At 42.3% G+C, this 22,097-nt stretch overlaps 2 protein-coding genes across 9 annotated transcripts in view; one reads left to right on the forward strand and one right to left on the reverse strand.

Moving 5' to 3' along the window:
• OSBPL1A (oxysterol binding protein like 1A) overlaps positions 1–17,607 on the forward strand; it is a 75,772-nt gene extending 58,165 nt beyond the window's left edge. For all 7 annotated transcript variants that reach the window (XM_042797936.1, XM_042797935.1, XM_042797937.1 and 4 more), the window contains 11 exons: positions 2,725–2,800; positions 4,389–4,523; positions 4,847–4,944; positions 5,719–5,901; positions 6,407–6,514; positions 6,606–6,695; positions 6,943–7,069; positions 10,335–10,451; positions 11,201–11,324; positions 12,682–12,772; positions 16,419–17,607. In XM_042797936.1, the coding sequence (XP_042653870.1) occupies positions 2,725–2,800; positions 4,389–4,523; positions 4,847–4,944; positions 5,719–5,901; positions 6,407–6,514; positions 6,606–6,695; positions 6,943–7,069; positions 10,335–10,451; positions 11,201–11,324; positions 12,682–12,772; positions 16,419–16,521 (1,252 nt within the window). In that variant the 3' untranslated portion in view covers positions 16,522–17,607. The remainder of the gene's footprint in view (positions 1–2,724; positions 2,801–4,388; positions 4,524–4,846; positions 4,945–5,718; positions 5,902–6,406; positions 6,515–6,605; positions 6,696–6,942; positions 7,070–10,334; positions 10,452–11,200; positions 11,325–12,681; positions 12,773–16,418) is intronic.
• A 96-nt stretch (positions 17,608–17,703) lies between these two features.
• CABYR (calcium binding tyrosine phosphorylation regulated) lies at positions 17,704–22,097 on the reverse strand. Of its 2 annotated transcripts, XM_042797940.1 has the most exons (3): positions 20,903–22,097; positions 19,314–19,835; positions 17,704–18,856 (listed from the first exon to the last, which is right to left on the reverse strand). In XM_042797940.1, the coding sequence occupies exons 1-3, from the start codon at positions 21,870–21,872 to the stop codon at positions 18,852–18,854; spliced, it is 1,497 nt and encodes a 498-aa protein (XP_042653874.1). In that variant the 5' UTR covers positions 21,873–22,097; the 3' UTR covers positions 17,704–18,851. The 2 variants fall into 2 exon arrangements, with proteins under 2 accessions (XP_042653874.1, XP_042653873.1); XM_042797939.1 differs by having other exon boundaries at positions 17,704–19,835.

The raw sequence follows: 22,097 nt of genomic DNA on the forward strand, positions 1-22,097 counted from the left end.
GTGCGTTTTGGTTTTGGAGATGTAGGAATAAATCTGTTGAATCCAGGGAATTAAAAGTATTGGGATGTACGTATAAAAAGATAGGTGAAGCCCATGCCATTTATAATTTTCTGTCTTATTCTGATTTTTTTTTAATGTAGTTTCCATCCTACTGATTGTTCATAGAGTGTTTTGAGAGTGGACTTAATTTTTGAAAACTTTTTGGAAGAAGATTTGAGAGTTGGGAGAGTAGTACATTGAATAATCTGGAACTATTCAGATAACTTCTTTTTGAGAGGGAAATTTTTAATCTGAGCCAACCTTTAAAAAACTAAAACAAAAACTTGACAAAAAACATACCCACACCCCAAAAATACCCAAGCCAAACCAAAAACTCCCAAACAAAAAAAATCCTTGCACAAAAATGTTTGGTAGTACCTGCCAGTATTTAACATCCTCTTGTCACTGCTGTTTCCCTCTTATTGCTAAATATGTGTAGTCAGCTTTCCCTTTGGTTGCCCCACTGGGGGACCTTTCAGAATGCAGACGTGTTTCTGTTTAGCTTTTTGAGAGCCTGGAGGTTATTTGGCCAGATTTTACATGAAGAGCAAGATAAACATGCCTTTTTCAAACCATATGTCTCTCTCCCCACAAGATTCCTGTAGTAGTTGATCTACTATAGATAACGTTTTGGACAAGTGTTTTTGTCTTGAGTGAACGATCTTAAATACATCTCATCTGTTCTACTGCACAGAAGTGCCAGCAGATGTTTTTGTCACTTAAAGCTAAAATTAACTTCCTGAGTTGTTTCTAAAATTGACATATGGAAGGAAATATCTGTATTCACCAACCTTACCCTTAATCACAGAGAGAGTCGAGGTTAGTAGGCCTTAAGGCTTGACTGCCTGTCATTTTTCCAAATGTCTTTATGTGTCCCTGAGATCGATCTTGATGCCTTAAAACTGCTTTGTTTCTTCAGTATGTATGTGTTATATGGAGAAAAGAACTGATGCCCATGTCAGGTTTGGCTGATACAGCTAAGAAGTATGGATGAATAGCTGAAACTGAATGCCAGCTTTCAAGTAATTAAACAAATTGACGGAAGGACAAGTTAACTTTAATGAAAATGTAAGTTTTAATATGTAAGGAAAGCAATCCCTGTGTGTACTTTAGCAAACTAGAGGCACTTAAGTGTGTTTTATGTGCAGAAGGGCTTACTTAAACACAAATACCTGCTCTACTAACTGCCTTCACTAAAGAATACACAGAAAAAGTATGTAAACACGACAAATGAAGATAAGACTGAATACTTGGTGGACACTGTCCTCTCCTGGACATTTGTATCAAAGCATCCATGGAAGTATTTTATATTTTATATTATTCAAGATGATGTGTTTCATGAAATATTTTTATATGAGTGGAAAATCAAAATAGGAAGTGAGTGATACCATGTGTGTCAATTAAAATAAACCCTCCTACCCAGTCATCCCCTGCACAGGAGGTGAGTAAAAGTCAGTGTTAGGCTGTTAACAACTTGCTAACAAAACGTAGTTTGGTACCATGAGAAGTTCAGGCATATGACTAGGGTTTTGGTTGGAGGGGTCTTGTTGTATTTTAAAGGAGTGTTCTTTGATTTGTTTCTTTATGAAAAGTGAAGCATTAGCCCTGGTAAAGGTGTTTCAGTAGCAGGTAAGTATGGGAGGTAACACAGCAAGTAGGGCTACTAGTCTGAATAGATTTTATTTTTTTTCTTTCTCTTGGCAGTGTTTCTGTTTATCAGACAAGTGGGGTGGAGGAGGCAGCTACAGCCTGTTCACACTCTCTAAAAAAGATAGTGCTTTAGCTAATTTGAGGGGAGACAAGACCTTCTTGGTCAGGAGGGAAACATGATCATTTAGACTGAGTTAACTAAACTTTGAAACTCAAATAGTTCATGCATTTTGAGTGAGCTGTAGGGAGTTCTTACCTATTGGGAATTTTTTTCATTGGTAATAGCTTCATTATCCAAACATGAATTTTAGTGGTGTTGTGGACAAAGGGCTTTGACCTACATTTATGCCTTTCTATATATAAATTGGATTAATAGTTGAGATGGTCAGTAGCAGTAAGAAAACTGAAGAAAATCTGTGCCTGATTTCTCATAAAGCTGAGAAATACAGGCTGTGTTACACAGCGTAAATGTTGGTCTTGAAAATATGTTTAAGACTTGCTTCAGGATATGTCAGCCTCCTGTTGAACAGGCTGCTTTGTTTTCTGTTCTTCAACAATGCTGCTTTTTCTTTTGTTCCAGAGGGCTGATTTTAATATAGGCAATAAATGTCATGGCACTTCATTGTCAGTATGCAGGTGACTAGAAAAAAAAACCCTACTGTTCAACCCTCAAATCTGTTCAGACGTAGTGAACATACCTATGTAACTACTCAGAAAGAACTTACATTTTCCACAAAGACACAACCAAATATCTTAACAGTGCCATTGTGTTTTGAAAACTCATGTAGAAATTCTCTTCCAGTGCTCTGATGCAAAATGAAGGGAATGGTTCTGGTTCTGTTTTTGGAGAAATTCAAGTTTCTGTGTAGGTAAAACAGTTTAAGTGCTTCAGAGTAGCACTGTCATTCTCCCTTGGGTTTTAATTTAAAAACTAGAAAACTGTTACTTTCAAAAAAGAATATTTGGGTTTCTTAGTCATGGTTAATAATGGAAAACTTTTCTTACTTCTGCTTTCTTCCCTGTTCCTTCCTGCAGAACAAGCTTGCCATCTCCGATGTTTTCCAGAAATGACTTCAGTATCTGGAGTATCTTAAGAAAATGCATTGGAATGGTAGGTAATCAGAAAGCTACGATAAAAGATGTGAAGTGATTCTTTCATTTGAGGCCCAAATGAAAACTTGTTGGGGAGAGGGATTCTTTTTTCTTAAATTTGCTGCTTATGCTTCAGTTGCTTTCACAACTCGAGAAGGTAAGGCTTGGTCAGAGCACTATTCCTTCAGTAAAAGCATTTTCTGTTCACTTTAACCCTTTGTTACTTCTTCATGGTAGCAAGACTTTTTTTACTTTGACTGTGGAAAAAAACAAAAAAACAAACAAAAAAAACCAAACCAAACCAAAACAAAACCAGAAAGACAACTGCCTTAATTTTGCTCTTCTCCCTTCCCCTTAGTATCTTAGTCTTCCCCCAACATGGCGTTACTGGCCAGAAAGTGGCCAGATCAGAGTTCAGTTGGTTGGCACCTAATCTGCTTCCAGCTAAGGGTGAATTGAGAGGAGCAAGGAATTCTCTCCATTAGATCCTGCAGTAGGCTGAAAGCACTTAGTGCTGATAAACCTCTGTCAGCCTGTAACAGTAGCCTAGAGAAGGGAGTGTGTGTGTTTAGTCCCTGCTGTTTTCTTCTCCTCCCCTCACTGAAGTTAGAAACAGCACCAAGCAGTGAGATGTGGAAATGCTGGGGGATGCCTGTGTCAGCAGCTCCAGGTCTCCCGAGTTGTTGTGAAGCATCTGAGGCTTCTCACAGTGGCTTTAGCGGAAGAGCGTTACACCGTTGAAATACAAAGAGCAGATTGAAAGCCTGTCTGGCCTAAGGTGTGTGCAGTAAAAAAACCCATACAAGTTTTAATTCTGCTTTGCAGAGATTGCTGGATAGAAGTTGCAGGTTGGGGCGTGGGGGAAGATCTTGGAGTGGACTGTATTGAAGTGTCTGCCAAAGCTGTTAGTGCCAGATGCTGCTATTGCGGTTCACAGCAGCGCTGCTCACTGCGCACATTGCCAGGGGTCAGACTGTATGCTTTTAATTTGCTACTGCAGGCAGTTTAAAACATTCCTATGTTATGCATTCAGAGGGCATACTTTTTAAAGTGGGATGGAAAATAAACAGCATCAAAACTGTAGGACTTCTTTTAAATTTTGATTCCTGTTACAAAAATTCCCTTTTTCTTCAGAATGCAGAATCCTTGTTTCTATTCCTGTGCTGCCATGTTTCCCTGTCCTTTCTCATCCTCCTCCTCCCGCCTGCCCACCTGCCTCCAAAATAGATAGTATGTTTAAGCAATTAAATGGCCTGTATCTATTTTAAAAGTAATAAATAACTGAGTCTTTAAAAGGGTCCTTAATACTTCATTACACTTTTTTTTTTTCTCACCTTAATGCATTTATTGATAGGAAGCTTGTTTGTTTGATGCTTGGTTTTCTTTTTGTTTTAAAAGTAGCTTTAATGTCAACACAGATAGGCTTATCAAGCTCACAAGGGATGTACAAGGTTTTTTCCTTTCAGCATTAGCAGAGCCGGGTCAAGCACGTTGCATTAGCACTAAGAGCATAATTTATTTTTGTAATTAGCCAATTAGACTTGGGTTACTGCAGGTCAGCATATCTAATCATTTGATTTTCAACACACATTTCATTTGTGCATCAGGAGTTGTCGAAGATCACAATGCCAGTTATATTCAATGAGCCACTGAGCTTTCTACAACGACTTACAGAGTATATGGAGCATACATACCTCATCCACAAAGCCAGCTCGCTTTCCAGCACAACTGAGCGAATGCAGGTACTTTGGGTGTGGCAGTTTGCTAGCTCTTGATGAATGTGTTGGGATTTTTTTCTTCCTAGTTAGTCTTATAGGAGGAACTCTTGTAATTTGCTGCATGTCAGATTCTTATTCATTAATTAATTTTGCTTATCTGTGAAAATGTTGTGCTTTTCCTAAGGCTTGTTTTTTTTAGCCTTTTGATCGAAACTGTTTATTCCCCTGCCTTGCAAACACAACTTTGCTAAGCTGGTTCAGAAGAATTATTCTGTAATACCATAACTGCTGTTTGATAAAGAGTAAAATCCAGGAGATTAACTGTGTACTCTTACTCTTTTGAATAGTGTGTTGCTGCATTTGCTGTGTCTGCTGTAGCCTCACAGTGGGAACGTACAGGGAAGCCATTCAACCCATTGCTTGGAGAGACATATGAATTGATCAGGTAGTGAACAGAAGATGCACTGAAGAGTGGAGTGGTGTTCTGTGTAACTGATGTTTGATCAGACTTGTCAGGTGGCTTGCAGAAGGCTCTTCAGCTTGTAAAATGCCACCCGTTCTCCTAGCAGCTGCTGGAGGTGCTTGCAGTGCATGTTGGTGTCCAGCAGTACACCTTCCAGTGAAGGGAAACTACTTAACTTTTCAACTCAGAGCAGGCAAATGAAATTTGCCAGATTTAAAAGCAAGTTTTGTTAACAGAAATGATTTGTTTGGGTTTGGGTTTTTTTTTTGTTGTTTGGGTTTTTTTTGTTTTGTTTTTTTTTTTTTTCCTGAAACCTTCTGAATTAAAAGATGCATGGTACATAAGGGAGGTGTTGGAACTGTAATATTCATTATATAAGCATCCAGAATACAAATAGGCAGTGTTAGTCTGTTAGCATGCAGCTGCATTTTAGGGCAAAATTTTGTCTCAGGTGAGGTTTTGGCCTACGTTTATGTGACAGTTTGAGGACGAGGTCACTATCAAAAATAAACTTATTTATTAATCAGATTTGATAGTTCTTGTTGCCTTTTTACATTATGTCCTCAGTTATTTAGAACGAGGATGTTCTGTGTATTAGTTGATCTGTCTTTGTTTTACCCTAGGATTTTAACTAACTCTTGCACTGACTACAGCAACTATGCTTGGGTCCAGCCATGTTTTACCCTGAGGAAAAGAACTGCAACTTCACTACACTTGTTATATAGATGCATGCTTTTGCTTATCTTTATTTTGCAGAGATGATCTTGGATTTAGACTTCTCTCGGAGCAAGTTAGCCATCATCCACCAATCAGTGCTTTCTATGCTGAAGGTTTAAATAATGATTTTGTGTTTCATGGATCAATCTATCCTAAACTCAAATTCTGGGGCAAGAGTGTGGAAGCAGAACCAAAAGGCACAATGACTTTGGAGCTTCTTGAGTAAGTTGATAAATAATAATTGCATAGGTACAGTGGCCACATCCATGATGATTAGGGTGCATTAGAGTCTCATGGCTTAGGAGTGAGCATGTCCAACACCCACATCCTAATGTTGGATAGCAGATCACTTTGTGAGGAGGGGGGGGATGAGAACATGAAAGGATCTACCATCATTTCTCCTAATATACTGCATACTAATAGTAGCAGTCGTTGAGGCTTGTGTCTTTATGTTCTGCAGATGCCTGGACATCAATCCTACTAAGACTAGCATGCTCGAGTCCTGTTTGCTTTCCTCACGTCATTCAGTGCTAACAGTGACTGCCCTGAAGTGGCTGTTTTAAGAAATTGATAAAATCAGTAGCAGTAGGTTAATAAACTTCCTGGGTTTCCTGACTTACTGCCATGTCCATTTCGAGACATGCTGCGATTTACAGATGATGGCTTGTTGCAGGAGTGACATCCAGTACAAGGATAAGGTATTTTAATTTTTATTCCCCTCCCTTAGACACAATGAAGCCTACACGTGGACAAATCCTACGTGCTGTGTGCATAACATTATTGTGGGCAAACTTTGGATTGAGCAGTATGGAAATGTGGAAATAACTAACCATAAGTAAGTTAAAGAGTGTGAGTGCTTTCACTTGCTGGAGTTTGAAGAGGAAAAGTGTTTAGAAGTAATTAGTGCCCTCTTGTTCTGCCTTTAGAACTGGTGAGAAGTGTGTACTAAGCTTCAAGCCCTGCGGCCTCTTTGGGAAGGAGTTGCACAAAGTTGAAGGCTACATTCAGGACAAAAGGTGACAGCTTCGTTCATAACAGGAAACAAATGGGTGCCCTCTGCTTCTGATGGGAGCTGTAGAACTGAATGCCTTTGACATAGTCTGTCAAGGGCATCAACCTGCAACAGCAAGGTTACAAATTCTGCAACACCAATAGTTCAGTTTTAAGAGTTGCTCTCTAAAGTTGTTCTTTCAGATACTTTTGTCTGAAATGATGAAGTAAATCTCTTTAAGCTCCTTTGTAAACTTAGTCTTTTTCTGACAGCAAAAAGAAACTTTGTGCGCTGTATGGGAAGTGGACTGAGTGTTTGTACAGTGTTGACCCAGCTACATTCGAAGCTTACAAAAAAAATGACAAGAAAAATGCAGAAGAGAAGAAAAGCGGTAAACAGGTATTAATCATATAAGGAGATGGTATCTCAAAAGCTAAATATTTTAGTAGCATTTAAAAGCATTAAGATTTCTTTTCACTTATTCTCCCTTTCCCAGTAAGGTACAAAATGGATTGGATGAGTACCAGCATTAAAGGATAAAATGCTTTCTCTCTCAAGGATTTGTATTCAAACTTCCCAAAACTTGGAGTGATCTAAATACTGGCTCATTCATTACCTGCCTCTTCCTCTCAAGTCGCATGGAGGAAGTAGCATATTCCCATTAGTTGGACCATGGTTCTGATTATATATGATAACATGTATATTCTAATAGGAGGATTTAGAGTCTCAGATGCAGGGTAGACTAGTTTCTCATCTTGATAGATCATATTTTCCAGCTTTTTACAAGAAATTTCTATATTGTTTTTTATTAAATTTTCACAACCATAGAAATACTTGCATTTTTTTGTTGTTGTTCTGGGAAAAAAAAAAAAAACCTCATTAATTCTTCCAGATCTCTGGTCAGCAGTGTGCTTTTCGTTTAAGGTGAATAGTGATGGTGACAACGTAGAGCTTGATGAAGAACCACCACTCGCGTATCTTAAAACATGGATTGTTCCCCTTTGGTGGCTGAAGCCAGATTTCTCATTGGCTTGGGTGTTGGTAGTTTTTATACTTAAGAAAAAAGAGACAGAGAATTCTGAAAGCAGTTTTTCCTGTGCAGGTTCAGATTGTTGCTGTAACTGAGGTTGTTCCAGGGCTTGTCATCAGGAGAGTGCTAAAGCACTGGGGACTACTGCTTCTCTTTGTGTCTGACCCTGTGAGCTCTAGGGAGAAGGAGCAAAGAAAAACATACCCTGTGTCTTTGTTCTGCTACCACTTTGCATTTTCTAACAATGCTTAAGATGATCCTTGCTTTTTACTTGAAAATGAAGCATCCTATTGTGTAAAGCTCAAGCTGCAATGTTGCTCTGACTCTAGAAAAGCATGCTTTTTCAACTCATTTAACAGAACTATTTCTGTGTAGAAAACTGAAAGCTTTGTAATGCACACCATGAATCAGGTAGTCTTTATTCAGTGTGTATTCCCACTGCCCCCTTGTGTTTGGGGAGTTGATACTGTTTATGGGTTTTGAGCATCTAGGTGAGCCAAGTCTCATATCATGTCTGGATGTGGTTTGTCCTTTTGTGGTAGTGAAGGAATAATTCGGGCATGAAAGTACATGGCCTTTCAAACTTCTAATTAGAATGTTCAGATCCATTTGGTTGTTTTCTAGCTACTCCTTCATGCTATGTTGCTACTAATGAAGAATTGCTTCTGTTTCCCTTTAGGGCACCTGCTTGGATGTGAGTCCTTTTGCAAATCACCCTAGATTTTTCCCCTGAGTCCCTTTGGTTTCTGTATGGATAAGACTTAAGTAAAAATAATTTTGCAGGGAGCTAGATAAGCCTTTGTGGATGCTAAGGTGATATTTTACCAACATCAGGAGAGTTACAGTAGACCTGGGGTTGGACCAGGATGATTCTGCTCTGGATGAACTGGGGCCTTTTTAAATCAAGGAGAAGCATTCCGTCCAGATTTTCAGTGCAAATATATAGAAGAGCATAATGTAAGGCAACAGCAACTGCCCAGCTGCCCTCACGTGTGCCTTGTTTACAGACACCAGAGGTCTTGCTTTGGTAAAGTCTGTCACTACCCTCCTAGCAGTATACTGAGAGTAGTGGTGAGCATGAAGTATGGACCATTGTGGCAAGAGCACATGAAAATCCATTTTTTACCTAGTTCTTTGTAATTCTTGTGACATTTTTAAGATTGTGTATCCAACAAGGCATAAATTGCAGTGTGTATTGTAACCTTTCTATAAAAGTTGGAGTTTGACAGTCAGGTATTTAAATGTTTTTGTTTTGATATAAGGTTATCTTTCTGACCGGTTCTGCTTCAAATTCCCGATTTCTGAAAGACAGATCGGTGTTCTTTAAAGGACAGAATGGCAGGTTGCCAGCACAGTTCAGATGCAGTCAACTAAAAGCCCTGTTTATCTTCCTAATAGGTGAGGGACTGAACCCTGGTCTGTGTGTTGTTCTGGTTACTTTGCAACCTGTTCATTATTAAAAGCTCTGTACCTGAGTGCTCCACAGTGAAACAGAATCTTTAATACTTTCTAATTTTCTTGGAAGCAGAGCACATGAATCATCTCAGAGGACAACCTGAGTCCAGTTTGGGTACTGGATTTTTTTGCACTAGAACATCAGTCTGTATTATCTGACACAGCCATCAGAGAGCAAAGCTTATTAACAGCAGGATTAAAGCTGTTGGCATGTAACCAAAGTATTTAAAGCATTAGCTGCCTTTAAGTTCAGCTTTACTCTCCAGTGGTCTCTGAAACATGCTGCTGTTTTTAGCTGGGATAGTGACACCGGGTTTTCTTGGGGGAGCCATCACTCATTGTCTAGCTGGCTTTAGTTCAGTATTGTAACGTATGCTTGTGTGGCGGAATTAATGTCGGCAGCGTGGGACGCCGGCTGCTTTAAAGCCGTGCCTAAAAAGGGTGATGGTTTAGAACTAGATCAGATCACATCTCCAGTGCGACCACTAGTTATTCTCTACTGCCCTAGTAACACCGGGTGGAGTTTTTCCCTTTTTGGGAAAACCATTTCAGAGTGCTGTGGCTGCAGCTGCCTCAGGCCATATACGTCAGCCTCTGTAGGATACCCTTGCCAGAAGAAGTAACTAACCTGGGATATTCATTTAACATTTGCAGTTTGCCATTTCAGTACTGCAGTCAATGGAAGGGAGCGTTCCTCTGAGCAAACAGCAGTAGTGTATAGGGCTTTCTGTTGTGCACAAACTGAAGACAGCATTTGCATTATGTGCTGGTGTTGCTTTGATGTGTAAGGAAGAGGAGTGTGACTTCTGTTCTTCAACTTTAATGAAGCAGTAATGGAGTTAAATATCAGGCATGGAAATGCTTGTGTTTGAGGAAATGGGGCATCTCTGTGGTGGAAACCGTGTATTTCTTAACACTTGGACACCCAGATTATATCTGTGAAGACATTGATGCAAGAAACTGTTAGTAGTCTTCCACTGGGAGGGAACTGGGAGTGCATATGCCATGTTAATGCTGTTAGCTTCCTTGACAAGCAGCTAGAAAAGTTTCTTTGTTGCTGAAACTATTTACTTTTGGACAGGAAATAATTTTATGTAAGTTCCAGTGTTAGAATGAATGGGTGTAAATGGCTTATGACTCCAAAGAACTCTTCCTCTTTTCTTTGTGTGCTGCCTTCAGGTGGGCAATGCTGAGGAACCAGATGAGATGCCGCTGCCAGATTCTGAGAGTGTGTATGTTATTCCTGGAAGTATTTTGCTATGGAAAATAACTCCGAGGCCTCCAAATTCAGCACAGGTCAGCTATGCTTCTGCTTATTGAAAGTGTGTACTATCCTGTTATTCTGTATGTTCAACACAAAGCAAATCCATTTGTTGTCTTTTTCATTAACAAGTCTGGATTTGCCTGTTTATTGCAACAAACTTTCACACAACTGTAACTCTATAATATGGGGTTGGAGGGGTAAGTGCCACAGGCCTGACTCTAGAGTTAGCAGAATTTCTCTAGAAAATGGGGTGCTTCATGTAGCTAGCAGTATGGGGCCTTTCTCCACCCTGCTCCCCCCACGGAGGCACCTACCTGTGCTAAATCTCTTCTGAGGGGCTTCATTAGTGGACAGACACTGCACAGGAGATGCTTGCAAAGCCTGTGTAGCATGAGCTGGTGTGTGAAGGGCTGTGGAGCTGCAGAGCCTGTGGGCAGAAAACAAGAGTACATGTGCAACTGGAAAGACAAAGAATTGGAAAAAGAAAAGTTACCCTTAGTGGATTAATCAAGGGGGAAATCTCTCTACAGTAGGACTGGAAAAAGATGATGGGAGAAATAGTGCACTGAGTAATTGGATGCTGGCCTGCTTAAACACCAAGGATCACCTACACTCTTGCCTGACAGAGCAGCTTTGCTAGTATCTAGAGTATTCCTATCTTGAGCAATTAAATAATAAAAAAGCACTTGGATGTTTGTTTTTAGACAGCAACTTTCTTGTGTAGTAAGACTAGCAGCTAGAGATATCATGAAGTAAATTTTTATCTGTCTCTGAATTTCAGATGTATAATTTTACTAGTTTTGCTATGGCTTTGAATGAGTTGGACAAAGAAATGGAGAGTGTCATTCCCAAAACAGACTGCCGGCTACGACCAGATATCAGGGCCATGGAAAATGGAGAAATAGGTAACTTATAAGTTACTGGCAAAGGTGTTTGGGTTTTTGGTTTGGGATCTTTGTTTGTTTGTTTGTTTTGGTTTTCTTTTGTTGAAACTGGGGGACTAGGAAAAAAGTAAATTCCACGTACAGATTGTTAGGTGACTTGTTGGAGTAATTAGCTACCCATAAAGATACATTCCTCCTTGCTGCAAGACAGTAACTTTTTAATATAGCGTTCTGCGGGTTGTGTTATGCTTCTAGTGAAAGGTATGTCACCCACCTGTGCTGGGCTGGTTGGGATGGAGTTAATTTTCTCCATAGCAGTCCATATATGATGCTGTGGATTAGACAGATGACCAAAGCAGTGCTGATAACAACACATCAGTGTTTTAGCTGTTGCTGAAAAACACCTGCACAGTGTTCAGACCTAATCTGTTTCTGGGGTTGGCAAGAGGCTGGGAGGGGACACAGCTGGGACAGCTGACCCAAATGGAGCAAAGAGATGTTCCAAACCACATGACATGCTCAGCAATAAATTGTGTGTGTCGGGGAGGTAGTTGTTGCTTGGAGACTGGCTGGATACAGGTCTGCTGATGGAAGGTGGTGATTGCATTTGCATCACTTTTCCATCCGTTTTTTCTTTCCCTTCACTTATTAAATTGTCTTTTCCTTGACCCATGAGGTTGTTTTGCTTTTGCTCTTTGATTCTGGCCCTTAACCCGCTGGGGTGGATGGGAGTGAACAAGTGGCTTGTGGGTGCTTAGGTGCTGGCCAGGAGCCCACCATACCACCTTCTTGCTTATGTTCTTTCATATAAGCAGGAATCTTAAACTTCACAATGCTATGCTTTTTATTTAGCTTTAGGCCCTCTGCTGTGTCCCATAGTCAAGCCCTATAGTTGGAAACCAGTCTCCTAGCATTGAAAGGAAGTATTTGTGAACTTTTCAGTTTTCTGTTTCCATCAGCCTGATAAAAAGTTATTCTGATGTGCCAGTTCTGACAAATGCAATCTAAACTACTTAAGTGAAACTGCAATGCCAAAAAATACACTTAATGCAAAATTATTCTTCACTGGGATTTGAACACTTCTGTTGTCCTAGAACAGTGAATTAGACATACATTATGAGACTTGCAGTGAGTAGAAATAGTATGCCTTCTAGAAACTTCATAGAGATCGTTACTGTGAAAGTGTCTTCTAGTCTTCTGACGTGTGACTTGGTGTTAAATAGTTTGATGTGGTGTGGAACAGCTCTTAGACTCAAGCCGTGAATAATTTTTACTACTTTGCTTATTTATTTGCTGGGTCAGATGGACCAAGGTCCCTGTCTTATGATATACTTTAACATCTTCTGTATTTTTATTTGTGTATTTTTATCCCTTCAAGATCTAGCTAGTGAAGAAAAGAAGAGGCTAGAAGAAAAACAAAGGACTGCCCGCAAAAATCGTTCAAAGTCAGAGGAAGACTGGAAGACGAGGTTAGTGTGCTTGCCTCTGTGTGCAGTGTTGTGTCAGCACGAAGAGCTGACCCCGTCAGGTTTGGTGGTGCCACTGTTGTATTTGCAGACTTGGTCCCTGCAGGCTTCTGGAGAGAAGTGTCAGGCTTCGTCTCGGTTCCTTCCATCTCACGGCTTGCACACCCATATCCAAATACAAACCGTGTTGTCTTTTCTGAGCACCTCTTGGTTCTGACACAAAAAAGATGTTGCCACTGATAGCTGCTTGTAAGGACTGTTGTTGCTGATTAATTTATAATTGCCTCAAATTTGCATGATCGGCCAAAGAGAAGAGGAAACATTTCCTCCGGTAAACTTGATAGTTTATTGCCCGTGACTTCTCAGATCAGTTGCCATGTGCTGGCAGTATGGTGTTGCCACTACATACAGTTATTGTTGAAGTTGGTGAAATGACTTTATCACCCAGATATCCAAGTCATTGTCTCCTTTCTGGGAGGGTTACTAGCTACAAAAATTTGAAGAGCTAAGGGAAAAATTAGCTTACAAGGGATCTGCCAGGATGGTTGCTTTTTTTGGTTTTCTCTTACGAGCTAAGTAGAAACTGAAAACATGACCAAATGATAATGTAATTTGACCAGACAAGGTATATTTAAAAGTAGAATAATAAGTTGGTAGTCTCTTCACAGAAAAAGAATGGTAGGGCTACACTCTCTAAAAGCAAGTAAGCAAGCTTCATCTCTTCCCTATTAACTAGCTATTAATACACCTGGACACTGTGAATTCGATACCTTTAAAATGTCTGTTTGTAATTATAAATCACTTTTTTCTTTTTTTCAAATGAAGTCACCCATCATTCCAGAGCCCCAGGTTTGGACACGTCTGCCTTTGTCTTTTTCCTGTGCCTGCTCTCCTGAAGTGTTTGGGTTTGTTTGCCCTGAGACTGGTGGAAAATAACATCTCTGTAATGCTTCCAAGTAAACGTGTTAAGTGCTGGACAGCCTTGCACCTTCCTCTTCCTTTCCTGAATTCAGAGTGGTTCTACCTCTCACCACGTGTTTTCAAAGCAAGGGGTAGTTATGTTGTGTTGTTCCAGGTGCCTGAAGTAGTTTAAGGAATCTCTCAAAGCAGCTGAGGTTGGCATTGGAAATTGGGGAAGTCCCAGGGGGCAGTTCAGAGCGGTGGTTTCCAGGGTTTATAATTAGTGCAGACACTATTTTCCAGGTTCTTCAGTTGCTGTTGTGCAGGTACGGTAGACCTGCTCAGCACTTGCCTGGGATAGCTTTGTTTTCCAGGATGTTTATAAAGCTTTGGCAGAAAATTCCTAGCGTCTGATCTCTTTAATAGGAATGTCAAGCACGACTGCCTCCAAAAGATGAACATAAAGTGTGGAGGAAGAATTGTGGTTTTGGGGGGAAAAAAAAAAGCATGCCGTGAAGGGAAATTCTTTTACCTGTTCTCAGGTGGTCAGCTGTAGGTCTTCATCTACAGTGTAGTATAAACTCTGATGTAAACGACTGCAACTTCCTTGCCGCAGAAAAACAGACTTCTTTGTCTAGTAGAGTTCCTCCTTCATAAGACAGTTCTCCAAAGTGCCTAGAGATTATTTTTTTATTTTTTTTTTTTTAAATTTTGAATCCATCTTAGAAGTAGGGGGTCTTGGTGTTTCCAAAGAAGTGATCCACGTTGAACACTTGAAGTTTTAGAGGCTGACCAGCAGCCTTAAGTCTTGCGTAAAAGACTAGTTTGGTTCTGAAACACAGCGCTGGTCTGTTGCTTTTGATGAGAATCAGCCCCCTCCGCCCCCCACCGCTTACCTGCCGAGATTATCTGACCACTTTGGGTCTCCTGTGTCTCTCAGAAGTAGCTCTTCCCATCACCTTTCCCCTTCCTGTTGAAGTAGGTGGTCACCGGAGCAGGGACGACACGTCCCGACCTGTGTAAGTGTTACAGGCGCACTAGTGACGTGTGGGGTGGTAGAATCCCTCCGTGTGAGCGATGAGGGGACTGTGCTTGTAGCACTGCCTCCTGGCAAGCTCTGTGTGCTCCGGAGTCACCTGCTGTCACCTGCGAACTGGGCGCAGGTGCACACGCAGGCACCGGTTCCTTGGGAACAGCCGACTCACCCCGGGTGGAGGTGATGCGGTGGCGAACCATCGGCAGTACAGGGGTTGAACGAACTTCTGTTGACTTCAGTTCGCTTGACCAGGACAGCAGGAGGACCACTGAAGTGCTCCGCTGCTCAGTTTACCACCGTGGAGATGGTACAAGGCATTTCTTCCGACAGGCACCTCACGTCTTTTTTGCCAAGCAAGACTTGCCCTCTTACATAACCCTCCAATACCGGTGGCCTTTATGCTTTCGCTTTTTAAAGAGATCAAGTTATATTTGATCCAAATGTGCTTTAATTTCTGTTCTGAAAATTTACGGTGCCCTAGAAGGGAAGAGCCAAGTTAAAAGGGCTGCCTTGCACGCGCATGATTTACTTGACTGAGTGTGTTTGCTGCAGTGAGACGTATAAAGGAAGAACTGGCTTCTGCGGCCGGTGAGGAGGTGAAGGCAAGCTGTGGGGCATATTAACCACAGAAATGGCTTCTAGCAAGCAGACCTGTGCCATTAACACGGCTTGGCATAATACAACAAGAAGTTAAAATGCCAGAGGTCTGGCACTGTGGAGTGCGTGCTGCTGGGGCAGAAGATTGAGGAACGGGACCCAAACAGGAAAGTGGTGGTCAGTGAGGGGCAGCAGGATTGCCAGAAACGGCTGTGGGAGCAGAGGAAGGAGGACAAACCTCTGTGCCGGGGTGATTGGCCAGGGTTGTGCTCACCACAGGGGTAGCAGTACACGTGCCAGTGGTACAATCTTGTAAGTGCACCTTATTTTATGGGTAGATACTGCCCCTCCTCACACCCAAAGGTTATACACACTTGCAGGCGTAATCTGTGTGTGTGTATACACAGTGCCTCCAGATTAGATAGGAAGGGAGAGGGAAGGGAAGCGAGGAGGTGCTAAATTTCAGTGTTTCTACCACCAACCAGGTTAGCAAAAGCTTGCAAGTAACATCATGTGGAGGGAGTCAGCCTTCTGGCTGTTCAGATCAGCCCCCAGCGCTAACGGTGTCCTGCAACACAGTGAAGGTGTAATAAACCAGGACTCTTCCTGCAGCCTGTGGGTGATACTTCATCTGCACTGAGAGTAGCTGGCACACTTGCTCCGAGTTATGTGCGTTGCAAATCCAGGCTTTAAAAAACCAGGGGAAATCTAGATCCTGGGGAAATAATGTGTTTCTGTTTTCAGGACTGCAGTGCTTGTGGTGTTTACATGTCTTGCAAAAACGGTTACTGCTTATGCATGCCAAAATGATTGTTCACAACTGCTTTGAAGTAAAACTGTACCTGTCCTTTTTTAAGTGATGGTCTTGACTGCTACAAGTGACAAAATGCTGGGGTCAGTAATTTCACCTAGGAGATGTTTAAGTGGTGTGGCAAAGGAGGAGATCTAGCCACTGAAGTTGACTTCAAATTCAGTTATTAATTTAAAACCGAGGGCTTCTGCAACCACAGTAATTACTTTGAACGGTAAACTGCTGAAGATACAGCAAAGCAGTTCTGAACTTCCATAAAAGTGTGTGTTAATAGCTTCACTAACATGCTGTATGTTTCCTTGCAGATGGTTCCACCAAGGCCCCAATCCCTATACTGGTACGCAGGACTGGCTTTATTCTGGCAACTACTGGGACAGAAACTACTTTAACTTGCCTGATATTTATTAAAATGCAATAAGGAGCCCGTGACTGATACAAATAAGTCTTAATCTGTTTTAACGTTTTCCCTTGTTTTACTTACCTCCTGAAAAAAATGACCTGTTATCAAACAGAATATTAAGCATCTCCACAGTGTATCTGGTGGTACATGATCCGCAGTCCCATAGGTAGGGGAATAATATTTCTGGCTGATGGTGGGTCCTGCGTGGACAAAGTCAGTCGCCATGGTTTCGAGCTGCCCTGTTTGCTGAATACACCTATATTAGGTTGTGGTGTATGAGGAATAGAACACCTCTGGCTGTTCTGTGAATACTTTCTTTCATAGATAACAGTGGCACAAGTAAAACTGGTTTTATTTATTGTGACATGGGAATGTTTAAAAGCAGACACAGTAATTGCAATATTCTGTTCTTGAATGAAGAAGGGTGTGTCACTTTTGTAAAGATGTAATTTTTTCATAAAGTGACTTTTCTTTTACTGAAGTAATTCCCTTGAATCCTGAGCTCTGGTCAGAGATTCCAGAAGTGTTCCTGTCTCTGGAGCATTAATGCAGTTGTTTCAGCTGGTAACATTACTCAGAAGTATTTATTCAATGTTTTGTGCAGTGTGTTTTGAATTTTGCTCTCCTGTTTTGCTACCAACCTTATGGTTTAAGGAATTAAGAGCCATTTAAATATCTACAGATTTGATTTGAACTGCACACTAGTAACAGGTTTTAAAAGAATCTGTTTCATGCACTAGAAGTTCTGGTGCCCAGCGGCACTGCAAAAAGGCGAGAACCTGCTCAGTCCAGGACCCGGTGGAACATGGCAGGGGGACAGGACCTGTGTCTGTACTGTGCAGACTGCCTGGGAGGAGGAAGTCTTGTGCATTTCAAAGGTAGTACAGCACCTCAGTGAGGGCTCCTGTGCACAGCTGCTTTACCCCTTTTTCAGTGGGGTGCATTCAATCTTAGAGTGTAAGTTTATATTGAACTGTGTACAGAGCTTCTAGAGGGCAAGCTGCTCTTTGTACAATATTTTAACTGCTGTCTGGAGGTTAGTGTTAATTGAATAATTTAATTGCTACTAAATAAAGGCTTCAAAACTTCTTGCATCTAGTCTAAAGTGAGTGGTGTTTGACAGTGCTGACCCTTTCTGAGCAAGCCTGCTCCCAAAGCTGCTGCACCGAAGCTGCAGAGTGCTTCCCTGTGCTTCCCGGCCCTAAGCACCAAAAGTCTGCTCGTGTGTGTGTGTGTGTGTGTGTGTGTGTGTGTGTGTGTGAGCTTTCTGCTTGACTATGCAGTGAGGCTGCAGCTCTAGCCTTGAGCATGACTACTGAAACCCTGAATAAGTCAATGAGATCCTGTCTATTTTTATTCTGTGCACTACTAGAATTACCCAGGTAGGGACTCTGAGACTTATTTGCATAGATAAGGGAAAGCCTTTTCTTGGCAGCCTTTCATGGGAGGGCCCAGTTCTCACAGTGGCTTGTAGATGCAGAAACTGAATACTTGCACTGTCTCTTAGAAGCCTTATCTCTGCCCTCAAGCCTCTACTCTGGCCAGCATTTCTTAAAGTCTGTCTCAATTCCTGGGCAACTCCAAGTGGGATTCAGAGATATAAAGTTCTAGCTGTTGGGTCAGTGCTTCAGCAGATCACACAGCATTATACCTTCAGCACTAGGAAAACCAAAGCAATTAGTTCCTGCCTGCCCACCCAGCTTCAGGAGGGGGAAACCTCTATATACCATTAACTTTGTATCTTTTGTTTTGAGCAACTTCTGTTTTGTAAGAACAGATTTATTTCTTTTTCTAGACCTATTCATACTTTTAAGAGTCTGGCATATTGAAGTGACCGTAGCTGGAGTTGTGAAACCTCTAAGGCAAAATAAAGGTACTTTTTCTTAACCCCCTTCGTGGCAGCATAGCCTCAAGGGTCCTTGATAAACCTGTAGTTCAAGTGAATTGACCATGTGGGAGAATAATTCCTTCCTCTAGTTGAAAGTAGGACTGTCTTGCTCCTTGCTCTCGCTTGTACACAGTTCCTTCCTGGAGTATAACCCCAGCAGTATAGATTACACCTGGTTGCACTGAACTAACTTTGGGTCTGTATGTGATCTGTCAGAGACCGTGTTCACACACTCAGGAAGCTGGGCCGCCCTTCACTGAAACAGCTGCAGCACAAGTGTCTCAGTGGTCATAACTCATACAAAGTTAACAGTCAGGATGATGTGCTGTGCTAGGAAATTACGAAATGCATGGACGTGCAGTTCTGATTGCTGGCTTTTTTTGAGCATTTGCATTATTTGATTTATTACAATGTAAACTCCTCTTCCTGAAGTCCACGTGGCCTCTCTTCTCAACCTGTTTAAAAATTAACATTAACACAGTAGAAAGTGTGCAGCAAGCACTTCAATTGCACTTCAAGGTGAGGGTGTTTTGCCACATTCTGAGTATTACACAACTGCTGAAAGTTCAGGCTGCAGGCATAAAGATGTGTATAAATGCAAGATGAAAAACCTTGGTTACTTTAGACTAAAACCAGAGCAAGAGTAATATCACAAATTGCAAGGTATAACAAGCAGAAGGTGGCACTGGGTCTGTTATGCATACGTAACAAGTAGTTAACCACTGGTCTTAGACCCTATTGTCTTTTGAAAAGGGTTACATTAAGCTTTTAGTAGTAAAATCCAAAGAGTAGCCTCTCGCTGTGCAAGAGCCATGCAAGAAGCAAGCTTAGCTCTTCAAGACCCTGCTCTGGGAATGGGGCCTGACGCAGTGGTGGTGGGTCCTGTGAGAGCATTTACACCTGTGTGCTTACCACCAGCTTGTGAGCCTTTCTCTGCAGACTTCACATCATCCAGAAGGATGGCAACTGAGAAAACACTGGGTATAGGGGGCCTAGCCCCGGTTTCCTCTGCAGAATGAGAATTGCAGCTTGCCATAGCTGTTTCCTCAGCAGCTGGCCTGGCGACTGGGACTGGGACTGTAGTGAATCTCCTCCCAACACCTGCCTCTCGCTGTGCAAACACAGCGTGACTAGGAATAGGTTTCCAGTCCTCTGCGTTCTGAACATTAGAGCCCACTAAAATGAAAGGTGGAGCATTTTCCCTCTTGCTTCCTTCTTGCATCACATAAATTGGAGCAGATACTTGAGACAGCTGACCCCACTGTTGATCTTCCCCCCCAGAAAGACTGAGGGTTGCCTGGGAGCAAGGACCACCAGCTCCAGCAGGAGGAAGGGAACGTGGTGATTTTTGACCTTGTCTCAAGTCAGTTAGGCAATAGAGGGTCCACACATTAGTATGTGGTTGTAGCCGTCCTGCTTCACTTGATGCCATGGCTACAAAATTAAAAATAAGAGTGCTGGTATCAGGAGGGGTGAATTCCAGTCATATTGTAAAACCTTATGTCTAAACCAAACATACCTACACCAGGCAAACCCAAGCATGTTAGAGGGGAGAGCTGGGATAGCAAAGACTGTTTGGTATGTGGCTGACAAACACCTGCAGCCTAGAAAAACTGTTCATTGTCAGAGTAGAGCCTCTTCTGGGCAAGCATTTTTCTGGTATTTCTGAAACTGAAGTTTGCCAAGCTCCCCTAGAAGTCTGGTGGGTTTTTTTAAAACAACTCTGCCTAAGCTCAGCTCTCCTCTACACCATGCTCTGCTCAGACCTCACAGCTGTACTAGTTCTCCTGGGGCCTGGGACAGGGCTTGCACAGAGTCTGAAGTACCAGGGAGACTCAGGGCAGGGGAGCTCTACCCTGGAGGGTTTCTCCAGCTGGGCAAGGGAGGAGCTGGGCACGTCACCACAGGGAAGATGCTGGTGAGAGCCTCACCAAGAAAGCTGAGCTCTCTTGTCGTTTGTGGAAATAATGAGCAGGGCTTAGCCCACTCAGCCCAGCTGCAGAAACTCACCAAGATCAAGACAGCAGAGGCAACTACCACCATGTTTTTCCTAACTGGAAAACCTTCTAGGTCAGTGCTGGAATACGAGATCCTCAGGGGAGGAGAATCAAAAGTAGGGCTCCAACTGGTCACATCTCTTCAGCACCAGGGCACATGTATTACAGCTTACGTCTCCCAACACCTGCTTCAGAAAATACAGCGTGCTTTGAGCAAGACCATTTGGCATTAGTTGGCACCTTCCCATCACTCTCACCTGCACGTTTGCCCACAGGTGAGCAGAGCCCTGCCCAGAGCTAGCCACATCTCTTGGAGCAGATGTCAGAGAGACCAACACACATGCACTGGGGCCAAGCAGACAGTGTTGGTACAGTAGTTTCTTAGAAGTCATCTCCATCCTGCACTGCACTGACATAGGTGCTTTTCCATATAACGACTACTGATGAAGCTGTAGAGCCTGAAGCTGAAACAGGAAGATGACACAAAGACCTAAACTTTCTTACCTGACAAGACATACACTTGCTCAGCTGATTCCATGCGTGCTGTAGATTCCGTTCTCTCAGGATGGTACACTAAATCATCATCAGATGGACATAAGGTTGTATCACTTGGGCCTGCATCTATAGGCTGCTTGATCTTTAACAGATAAGCTGTTTGGTCTATGAAGGGAATTATTATTTTCTGTGGAAACTGCTCTATATAAGGTGGAACCTCTGCCTCCATAATCAGCTTATCATCCCAGCACAGTGATACAACCTCAGCGGTTGAGGTAACCTCAGCTTTGTTGCAGGAAGGCAGAGCCTGCAATGGATCTTCAGGAGCAGGTGATGGTGGTGGTGAAAGAGCTGATGGTGATGGTTCTTCCCACAAGGAGACCGAGGAAGAATCTTGATTTACATCATTTGTTGAGACATCAGCCTGGCTGCCTGAGGGCCCTAGTTCTCCAGCTGTGGAGGACTGACTCCACACTCCTGATTGTGACCTAACAGCCTCTACGGGAGTCTCAGCTGCTGGGGCAGCAGAAGCATCTTCAGCAGCACCTTCTGAAGGTGTAAATTCATTCTCTGAGGTCTGAGAGTCTTTGTGAAAAGTCTGCACGCTGGTTGACACATCCCTCAAAGAATATACAGAATCACTGTTACCTAGCATATGGGCAGCGAGCTGTGCAGGCTCAGCAGGGATGTACACCAGTTCAGCTTCCTCGGGGGATGAAGCTGCATCAGATCCAGGGGTGGAATCGCTTCCTGCAATGGAACTGGTGGTTGATGGGTGTTGAGTTACTCTGGAGCTATATTGAATATCAGGTTCTTCAAGGATCTGGTCTTCCTCTGTGTCAGTACACTTGTCCCTTCGCTTGGGCTCCCCAGAAAACAAAGTAACTCTGTACTCTGATGTCTCCTCTTCCAGTCTCTTGTTCCCATTTTCTGCAAAGTAGAAAGCACATAAAGGCAATACATGAGCAACTGTTTCCATTTAAATAAAATTAAGAGTGATTTCAGCACCAGCTCAGTTAGATGCTCTACAGCACATTTAAGAGGCTTCCCAGGTTGTAGAGATGGAATAATTTAAGGAGGGGGTTTGCTGCTTGCCTATCAGTAAGAGGAAAGAAAATTCAGAGAGCAGTGGTACCACTTCAAAATCTAGGAAGCCTTAACTGTACTCCTGATCCTGCAGTGATGGCTACATTCTTATCTACTG

The sequence above is a fragment of the Tyto alba genome, unplaced genomic scaffold (genome assembly GCF_018691265.1).
Source record: "Tyto alba isolate M040663 unplaced genomic scaffold, T.alba_DEE_v4.0 Super-Scaffold_27, whole genome shotgun sequence".
NCBI classification, from domain to species: domain Eukaryota; kingdom Metazoa; phylum Chordata; class Aves; order Strigiformes; family Tytonidae; genus Tyto; species Tyto alba.

Coding starts and splice junctions, on each gene's coding strand:
- CABYR (XM_042797939.1), bottom strand. CDS start 21,872: ATGGAAACAGTTGCTCATGTATTGCCTTTATGTGCTTTCTACTTTGCA. Junction 19,836..20,902: donor GCAAGTGTATGTCTTGTCAG/GTAAGAAAGTTT, acceptor TTAATTTTGTAG/CCATGGCATCAAGTGAAGCA.